This window comes from Colobus angolensis, unplaced genomic scaffold (assembly GCF_000951035.1).
Source record: "Colobus angolensis palliatus isolate OR3802 unplaced genomic scaffold, Cang.pa_1.0 Scaffold103, whole genome shotgun sequence".
NCBI lineage: Eukaryota > Metazoa > Chordata > Mammalia > Primates > Cercopithecidae > Colobus > Colobus angolensis.
The window spans coordinates 5,969,375-5,979,569 of NW_012111253.1; the positions used below are offsets into that span (position 1 = coordinate 5,969,375).

The window sequence follows — 10,195 nt, forward strand, 5'->3', positions numbered from 1 at the left end:
TTTAAATAAAGGTGCAAACAGTAAAATCATAAGGAGTGTCTATTGAAAGAGAGTAAAGACATCTGTAATTGGTTTCTTCATAGATTTAATAGAAAGCAAAAACCTCCAGTGTCTGGAGAATTAAATCACTTGATTATTTATAAAGACCTGTAACAATTATTCCAGAGGATTTATAACTCTTCAGAAGGATTAGTAACCTTTTTAGTTTTTGAGTTGGAGACTGCAACTCCTTCTACTAATGACAGTTTTCTAATCATGGATTTCTTGGGAAGCATTATTGAGTTGTAGATTATGAAGCTTTGTTTTTTTTAGTTGATAAAAACCAAGAAAATAGCTTTGCCTTTGAGTGCTTAAGGTTCCAATTTTGAAACAATATTGTTAGTGGGCCTTATTTTTCTTTCTTTCTTTCTTTCTTTTTTTTTTTTTGTGAGACAGAGTCTCGCTCTGTCGCCCAGGCTGGAGTGCGCTGGCGCAATCTTGGCTCACTGCAAGCTCCGCCTCCCAGGTTCACGCCATTCTCCTGCCTCAGCCTCCCGAGTAGCTAGGACTACAGGCGCCCACCACCACACCTGGCTAATTTTTTGTATTTTTAGTAGAGACGGGGTTTCACTGTGTTAGCCAGGATGGTCTCGATCTCCTGACCTTGTGATCCACCCGCCTCAGCCTCCCAAAGTGCTGAAATTACAGGCGTGAGCCACTGCGCCTGGCCTAGTGTGCCTTATTTTTCTGTTTGCAATATTAAAATTGTCATGTTAAATTAAATAAATTGTATTAAAGGTTTGTATGAACTGCCAAAGTACACATTAGCTGTATTTATTATATCATGAAATTAAGTTGCCAGGTTTTAGATGGCAGTTCTAAAGCATTTTATAATGTTAGGTGTTTTTTTTTTTTGTTTTTTTTTTTGTGAGACAGAGTTTCGCTCTGTTGCCCAGGCTGGAGTGCAGTGACTCGATAACAGCTCACTGCAACCTCCGCCTTCTGGGTTCAAGTGATTGTCCTGCCTCAGCCTCCCGAGTAGGTAGGATTATAGGCATTTGTCACCGTGCGGGCTGTGTTAGGAATTTTCTTGTGTTACATAGTTAAATGAAAGAGATAAGAGTACTTTATTAATAGTTGTCAGTAAACAGTATACACTACTTAATCTGTTACTCAGATTCTAGTGTGTTGTGATTTTGTTTTTGTTTTTCAATAGGCAGGGAAACATGAAGCCATTGTGAAGAATGTACATGATCTCCTGGCAAAATTGGCATGGGATTTTTCTCCTGAACAACTTGATCATCTTTTTGATTGTTTTAAGGTAATTGTTAACATAGCAAAATATTACCATTCTATTTCAAATATAATTGATTAATTAGATCTGTGAATTACTTTTAGCCAATAAATACTTCAATAGAAATCCCATTCAATAGTCTGTGGTGTGAAGGAATTGGCCATTGTTTTCTTTTCCAACGAGAACTTGGTGTTCATTTTCTTAATAGCCCCCATAAGGGAAACTCAGGCTATCACTTTTTACTTCTTTCCCTGGTAGTTTCTATTTTAGTTACAGATTCAAGCAAATTGTAGGACTACAGGGAAGGATGATTGGTTGCAATAAACAGTAAGATGACAGCAAGAGAATACCAATATCTTGGTATTCTGGGGTCATATGTACAAGCAAAATATGAGTTAATCAAAATGTAACTGATAAAGCAGCCCAAGAACTCGTCCTACAGTCATACCTGCATTGATGCCATCATGTTGGTTTTTGAGGCCATGTTTTGTAACATCTTTGATTAGTTGCCAGGGTTAGGTTTGTGAAAGCTCAAGTGGTTAGTGAATTTGTGGATTAAGAACATAAAGACTTTTTGGCAGTTTGCACTAAGGGGTGTTCTATTAACAACTGGCATTAGATCATTAGGTCACCAAGATTTCTTGTTAAAAATAGCAATTATACTGACTAGTGGGAACATAAATTGCTATAGCCACTTGGGGAAATATTTGGTATTTCTGGTAAAGTTTAAGATTCTCGTAACTCATCAGTTTGACTTCTGAATATACACTTGAGAAACTCATGCTTATGTACACCAGGGTACGTGTTCAACAACACTTGTAGCAGAATTACTTGTAATAGCGAAAAAACCTGCTGTGTAGGATAGATAAAGCATAGAATAGATAAATTATGGAATGTTCATACAGTGCAATATTTCACGGCAATGAAAGAGCAACTCAACCATACGGAGGAGTAATAAACAGAAGGTTGAAGAAAGGAATAAAGCCACACAGTAATTCATACACCTTGATTACATTAATGTAAAGTTCTGAAATGGGCACAGCTGGTTTCTGGGGCGTTACTTGCCATGTATTATTTTTTATCTGGGTACTAGTTACCCAGGTGTTTACATTGTGTACCGTAATGTTGGTATATGCTCGTATTTTTCTAGATACTATTTCACAGTAGAAGAGAAAATACCATTTTTACTGGCTTCCATCACAGACATATTAAATCAGATCAGTAGGTACTGAAGTCCAAGAGTCTGTATTTTAAGCAAGTTTCACAGACAAGTCTTAGGGACAGTAAAGCTTTGCTTTATGGAAAAATCGCTACTTTAAGGTGCTTTATGGAGAAATCGCTGCTTTATGGAAAATTTTATTTTGAAGGGAACAAAGTATTGAGTGAATCTTTTGTGTGGTTTTTATATATTTTGTTTCTATGCATGTAAAAGTAAAACTTACATACTTTTTCCATCCATTGAAATATATCAAAGGCAGCTGAGGAAATAATAGAATTGGTCATCATGGGCACTGTAAAGATAAAGACTTCTGAAATGATATGTGACCAGTGATGCCTTTGATGAGAGAAGTAAAAAAAGGGGTTGTTATTATGTCTCCTGTATCCCTCCTCTTCTCAGGATAGTCTAAATACAATAATGGTCTTAATATAATAATAACTCTTCATGTTTTTTCCCCCTTGGCTTAACACATGTTTATTGAGCACTTGTCATTTCATAACAAGCACTTTTTTTCCAAGGTGTTGGTAAATCTGGCAATTCTTATGGAGTGTTGAAAGTTTCTGCTAAAGATGATTTTGAAAGGAAGCAATGAAGTCTGAGTCACCTTGTGGTTCTTTGCAGATTGCAACCAAATGATTCCAACCTTCTGGGTTAGACTTTGCTTTATGTCCTTGGCCTAGTTTTTAAACATTAGTCTAGTTTTTAAACATTTGAGTTCTAAGTAAGTTTCATATCTTTGCCAGCACTTGTTCTTGTCAGAGTTCTGAATTTTTGACAATCGTCTTGGTGTTTGAAATGTTACCTCGTTGTGCTTTTAGTTTTTATATCCCTTGATCAATGATGAGATTGAGTATCTTTTTGTATATTTTTTGAGCTGTTCACTTTTTTTTTTTCTTTTGGTGAATGCCTGTTCAAGTCTTTTGTCTATTCCCCCGACCCCGGCCCCGTGGCATTATTTGTATTTTTTTGGATTGTAGTTCTTGATATATTTTGAATGCTAATCCTTGTCAATTCAAGAGTTACAAATAATTTCTCCCAGTTTGGTTATCTTTTTCACTCACTCGATGGTTGCATTGGTTGAACAGATGTTCTTAATTTCTCCTTTCATGTAGTTTGTATCTCTAAAAGATGAGTACATGAAAAAATTCACAATACCATTATCGACCTAAAAATCAATAATTCCTTAATATCATAGTGTTAAAACTTCCAGTTGTCTTAGATCATACGTCTTCATTTTAGAAGTGAGTTTTGATCAGAATCCTGGTGTAGTCCATGTGTATGTCTTTTAAGTCTCTTTGAAACTAACTTCCTTCTTTTTTACTTTCCCTGCAATTTATTTGTTGAAGAAACTGGATCATTCGTTGCCTTGGTGTCTGTCAATAGTTTTGATACAGAAGGTTTTGTTTTTTATTTTACTAGAGCATATCTTAAGTGGTGGTGTGCTTTTCCTTGAGGAGGAATACCTAGTTGTCTTTTTGTTATGTGAGCCAGATGTTTTTAATTGTAATCTGATATTTAAGTCTTATATTCTTAGCCGTTGTCATATTTCTTTTGTTGTTTTGTGTAGACTGAAAGGAAATAGAAACGGGCACTCACATCATCTTTGAAGACGTACCATATTAGTAATTCCATTGAACGGATCTTCTCTCATTAACTTAATCGTTCTTTTTTTTTTTTTTTTCTGAGACAGAGTCTCTGTCACCCAGACTGGAGTGCAGTGGCACGATCCCAGCTCACTGCCTCCTGGATTCAAGCAATTCTCCTGCCTCAGCCTCCCGAGTAGCTGGGATTACAGGCGTGTGCCACCACGCTCAGCTAATTCTGTATATTTAGTAGAGATGGGGTTTCACCATGTTAGCCAGGCTGATCTTGAACTCCCAACCTCAGGTGATCCGCCCGCCTGTGTCTCCCAAAGTGCTGGGATTATAGGCGTGAGCCACCGCGCTCAGTCAGCTTAATCGTTCTTCTACTGTTTGATGTTAGGTTCATTTCAGTTTATTTTCTAATAAACTTAGTCCATTTTCTGCTGCTATAACAACACCACAGACTGGGTAATTTATAAAGAACAGAATTTTATTTGGCTTATGGTTCTGGAGGTTGGGAAGTACAAGAGGCATGGTGCCAGCTTAACCATGAGTTTTGGAGGGGACATTCAAACCATAGCAGTAACTTTACTCATAAAGCGTTTCCCATGTTGCTTAGCAGCATCCCTGGTCTCTACTCACTAAATGCCATTAGTACCCTGCCCTTCCACAAGCATGATAACCATGTTGTATTACAGTACCATTTTAGAGGTTTTAAAAAAATGTATTTTAGAGTTTTTAATTGGGTGTCTTCTAAATTGAAATAATGTATCATTTATTTTTCATTTTTGGAATTTAACTCTACCCTGTAAAAAAAATACCAGGCTAACTGTATTTTCAGATCTCACTTGAATAATTCTGTGCTTAGCTACATTTCTTTTGATGAATTTGAATATAGTTAACCTGGTGACAACTTATGAAGTGGTGACTAAATATGTGTTTTCATGTCACTTAATTTTTTTCCAGGCCAGTTGGACAAATGCGAGTAAAAAGCAACGTGAAAAGCTACTTGAGCTGATACGTCGTCTTGCAGAAGATGATAAAGATGGTGTGATGGCACACAAAGTGTTGAACCTTCTGTGGAATCTGGCTCACAGTGATGATGTGCCTGTAGATATCATGGACCTGGCTCTCAGTGCCCACATAAAAATACTAGATTACAGTTGCTCCCAGGTAAGAGTGTACTGCTTTGCTCACTTTTTGTCACCTTTCCCCTTCCCCCTTCCATTAGGATGGCTTAGTTACAGGATAGTTCTATGTTACTCTGACATTGTTAGTTTTTAAATGATCTTCCAGAGTTGAACAAAAAAGTTCATTAGTCTGCCTTCCTTAGAATCTGTACATCAAGGTTTTGTGACTCATCTGAAAAGCATTTTAGTCTCCTTAGAAGAAAGTAGAAACAACAGATTATACAGTGGTGGTATTACCAAGTGTATGGTTCTGAAATGCCAGTTTTGAATACAATTCGAATATTAAAGCTGATTAGGGACTTCAGAGGGAAGAGAAATTAGGTTTTCTTTGCTCATAGGGAAGTTAAGAAAAATTAATAGAATTTCCTAACCATTAAAACGTTTAGTGCCTCCACAATGAGCAAATCACACAATTTCCCTACAGTCTAATTTGTAGCATGTATATTTTTTAACACATGGTAAAGTGAACATTGAGTGATTTCTCACATGTTAATAAAACTATTTGTTACACTGATGAACTGGTATTTAGGTAAGAGCCAAGGAAAGCTCAGGAAGGTGTATTAATGTAGATACTACTCAGGTTTTGACTATGATTATTTGTGACAGTTCGTTAAGTATTCAGCAAATTAAATAGTAATAAGGGCCTTGAGTATAAATTATTTCATTAAATCAAGGGTCCTTCTGAGGAGTCTTGAATCAGAGCAGTACACTTGCTATCGGGGCTTTTAACTGGTAACTTCTTTTTTAAATATATTAGTATCAGTGGCTGCCATAGTGATTTACACATTCGTTCATGAATAGTTACTGAATTTCACTGAATTTAGTAGACTGTTGCCTTTTTTCAACTTCAACTTTATTGTTTGGGAAAAAAATTTTTAAAGTCATTCTCCAACTGCCACCTTTTCTCTTCTGCTTGCCAAAACTGCTGTCAAAGTGTACATTTGATCATAAATATTTTCATGGCCTTAAAAATGTACACACTATTAAACTCAGCATTTCTACTTAGATAAATTTCTTCTCAGAAATAGTGAAAAAGGATACAAAGAGGTACCCACAAGGACATTCATTAGTGTTTATGGACGTGAACATGTAGAAGCCTCCTGAATAATTACTTTTTTTTTTTTTGTCTTTTTTTTTTGTTTTGCTTTTTGAGACGGAGTCTTGTTCTGTTGCCCAGGCTGGAAAGTACAGTGGTGCGATCTTGGCTCACTGCAATCTCCGCCTCCCAGGTTCAAGCAATTTTCCTGCCTCGGCCTCCCCAGTAGCTGGGATTACGGACACGTGCCACCACGCCCAGCTAATTGTTTTGTATTTTTAGTAGAGACTGGGTTTCACCATGTTGGCCAGGCTGGTCTCGAACTCCTGACCTCAAGTGATCCACCCGCCTCGGCCTCCCAAAGTGGTGGGATTATAGGCATGAGCCACAGCTCCCAGCTGTGAATAATTACTAATAGTTTATACAAGGTTGTATTATGGAGCCATTAAAAGGATTAATATCACTTAAGAGTATGATCCCAATTTTGCTACCAAAAAAGGAATATCTGTGCATTACAAAATCCCAAACTTGAGGGGTTTCGGGGGGGGAAAAAAAAAACTCCACAAAATTGTTTTCCTTTCCCTGTATGCAAAAGTAAAATAATCCGAGCTTACAAAATTGTTAGTCACACAAACTTGCAGTTGTGATTACTATTGACTTCAGGGAAAGAGCTGAAGTAACTAAGGTTTGAGAAGTAAAATATCATAATTGAAATAATTTTGAGTTTATAACATTCTTAATTTAATTTTTAACAGTTTATATCTGCCTCTGTCCTTTTTCTCTCCTTGTATGTATGTTTCTTTATTTTGATTTTGGTGATTATTTTTAAATGTAGTTGTCATTGTATTTATTTTCTTAGTCAAATACACATTTTCAGTGTTCTTCACTCTACTAAAAGATGGCCCATTTAGGGTAGAGTAACAGTCAGGGTCTTGTTATGTATTAATTCTGGATTTTGTGATATGGTAGAATCTCTTAAAATACTGGCTAAATACCTACCCTTTGGCAAACTTGGAAAATCAAACTTTCTCTCAGTGTGACTAATACTTAGGATCTGCAGTGTTTGCAGATAAATTTCAGTCCATATAATACAAAGCTTTTATAACAGTGCTGGGCTTTTTGGAGTTTTGGTAGTGAATGTGAAATAAAAACAAACTTAAAGCTTTTATTATTTAAACTCTTTACTGTAATTACAACATGATGCTTGTGTTGCTAATCTTAAAAGCTTTTATTTTATGATTCTCAAAATAATTTGAAAATAAAATTCTCCTGAGTATTGATCTGTTTAAAACATTGAAATCATTTGTTTAAGGACCGTGATACACAAAAGATCCAATGGATAGATCGCTTTATAGAAGAACTTCGCACAAATGACAAATGGGTTATTCCCGCCCTGAAACAGATTAGAGAAATTTGTAGTTTGTTTGGTGAAGCGCCTCAAAATTTGAGGTAAGACTTTTTAACATAGAAAATTTCAATATTTAAATTTATGTACTTTATTGAAAATAAACAGCATATTGGCTGGCAAATGCAAATTTTTCAATTAGTGGAGTGAGAAGAGGCTATATAAGAAGTGTTTGAAACAAAAGAATCCTTTATTATATCTATCTTCTTTGTTTTATTAATGAGGAAGTAAGCCACAGTTAAGTGATAAATACCAGAATCAAGATAATATTGCTTTTGGGTTCTTGGTTCAGAATTATTATTATATACATACCATATTTCCAGCAAGTATGCCAAGAAGTTTCATGGCATGTCTTTAAAGTTGGATTAGACCACAAGGACATTTAAATTGATGAAAGATGACAAGATACAGTTCCATAATTTTTAAACGTTTATTTTAGCTAAATTTCTTTTTAATAGCTGTCTTTATACTATCTTAGGTGTCAAATTCTGGTTACTGAAATAGTTTGTCCTATTTTCTGGTAATAGAGTTGGAATTGATAACATCAAAAGGAAAAATAATGTGAAGAGAAAAAGAGTAGGATGCAATAGAAGGAATATTCACAGTGGAGTCAGGATTTCTAGGTGTGAATCTTGGGTCAAACTGGTAATTTAATCTTATAAAAATTCTGTAAAGAATCATGTTTGGCCTGGTGCGGTGGCCCACCCCTATAATCCTAGAACTTTGGGAGGCCGAGGAGGGCGGATCACCTGAGGCCAGGAGTTTGAGACCAGCCTGGCCAACGTGGCGAAACCCTGTCTTTACTAAAAATACAGAAATAAGCCAGGTGTGGTGGCGTGCGCCTATAGTCCCAGCTACTCGGGAGGCTGAGGCACTAGAATCGCTTGAGCCTGGGAGGCAGAGGTTGCAGTGAACTGAGATTGCACCACTGCATTCCATCTTGAGCAACAGAGTGAGACTGTCTCCAAAAAACAAACAAACAAACAAAAAAAAACCAAAACATGTTTTCTTTATATGTAAGATTAAATGAGTGCCAGGATCCTTTACAGCTCTACATTACTATGATTATACCTCAGACAGAAATAGAAAAGGTCATGTATGTCTTTATTTAAACAGTTGAACTTTGTCTCACTTTTTTCCCTACGGCTAGAAAAAAATATCAAATTGGAAAAGCTATGGAGATAAAAACATTGTAAGAAATTGAGACATATATCTCATTAACAATATTTATTTGAGGGCGTATTTTGAGTATGTTTGGCCCATCGTACATATGCCTTTCGGCCTTTCTCAAATGAATGCATTTGGCTTTCAAAGTAGACACAGTAGTTTACATACTCTTCCAAGAACAGTGGCCTCGTCTCCCCTAAAATAGTAGTAATGGATGTGAAAGTTGATTGGTTTCAGCAAAGGTAGCAAAATAGATTAGATTTCAATGAAGATAGCAAAACAGATTAGTCTTTGTGGTGACACCTGTGGGCAAACTTGGCTACAGAGTGTCCCAGGATGTTTTCTTAAATAGCTAATAATTAATAAAATTCTTCCTTACAACTGTAGTGTAATTTTTGTGATACTAGTCTTGCAAAAAATGTTTCTATTTTATAATTTTGGTAATAATTACATAACACAAGCACTTCGGTACTATTATAGGATAGAAAATAGTCATTGAGGTATACTCCCATTTGGTGAAGTTGGTGAATACTGATGGATGCTTTTGGTGTAAAATAAGAATAATGTAATAAATGTCTTATTTTTTGAAGAGTTTGTTGTGATATTTTCATTAAAAAAGGTAAATGTACAAAAGTATAATTTTTAAATTATTACATCAGTAGCTAAGAATTTAGATAGTACGAACTCTTCTGATTACAACAGAGTTTAATTGCCTAATTATATTGTTAAGTTCTTCTCGTTTCAGTCAAACTCAGCGAAGTCCCCATGTGTTTTATCGCCATGACTTAATCAATCAACTTCAACACAATCATGCCCTAGTTACTTTGGTAGCAGAAAACCTTGCAACTTACATGGAAAGCATGAGACTGTATGCTAGAGGTATGTATTGTAAGCTAAAATAAACTATGGGAAATAGCAGTGACCTTTTTTTGCATTAATTACCTTAGAAATATAAATCATGTTCCTTTATGGGTTTAAGATCCACTATTACTCCCAACTCTTAGACATCCTAAACTCCAGGCCAGCAGTTTAAGGGTCTTCACTAAGTGCTTGCCTTCCCCCATTCTCTTTGTTAAATAGATTTTTCTTCCCTGCCTTGGGAGCTCTGCCTGCCTTTATTACAATTGATTACTACCTTCTTAGGAATGTACCTGACTCATTTTCAACCTTTATTTCCTTTACCACCACCTTTAGCTTTTTAAAAGGAAACTTGTTTTGTCTATGTCTGTTCTTACATTATAGTTCTTTTATAATCCCAAGCTTATGTTTTGTAAGTGCTTCGAGACTCCATGAATTTATTTTTTTATTTTATTTTATTTTTT

At 35.7% G+C, this 10,195-nt stretch overlaps 1 protein-coding gene across 1 annotated transcript in view; it reads left to right on the forward strand.

The window, feature by feature from the left end:
* USP9X (ubiquitin specific peptidase 9, X-linked) overlaps positions 1-10,195 on the forward strand; it is a 154,875-nt gene that overhangs the window by 58,738 nt on the left and 85,942 nt on the right. Inside the window, exons 11-14 of the mRNA XM_011942716.1 lie at positions 1,196-1,300; positions 5,042-5,248; positions 7,614-7,750; positions 9,619-9,752. Coding sequence (XP_011798106.1) covers positions 1,196-1,300; positions 5,042-5,248; positions 7,614-7,750; positions 9,619-9,752 — 583 coding nt within the window. The remainder of the gene's footprint in view (positions 1-1,195; positions 1,301-5,041; positions 5,249-7,613; positions 7,751-9,618; positions 9,753-10,195) is intronic.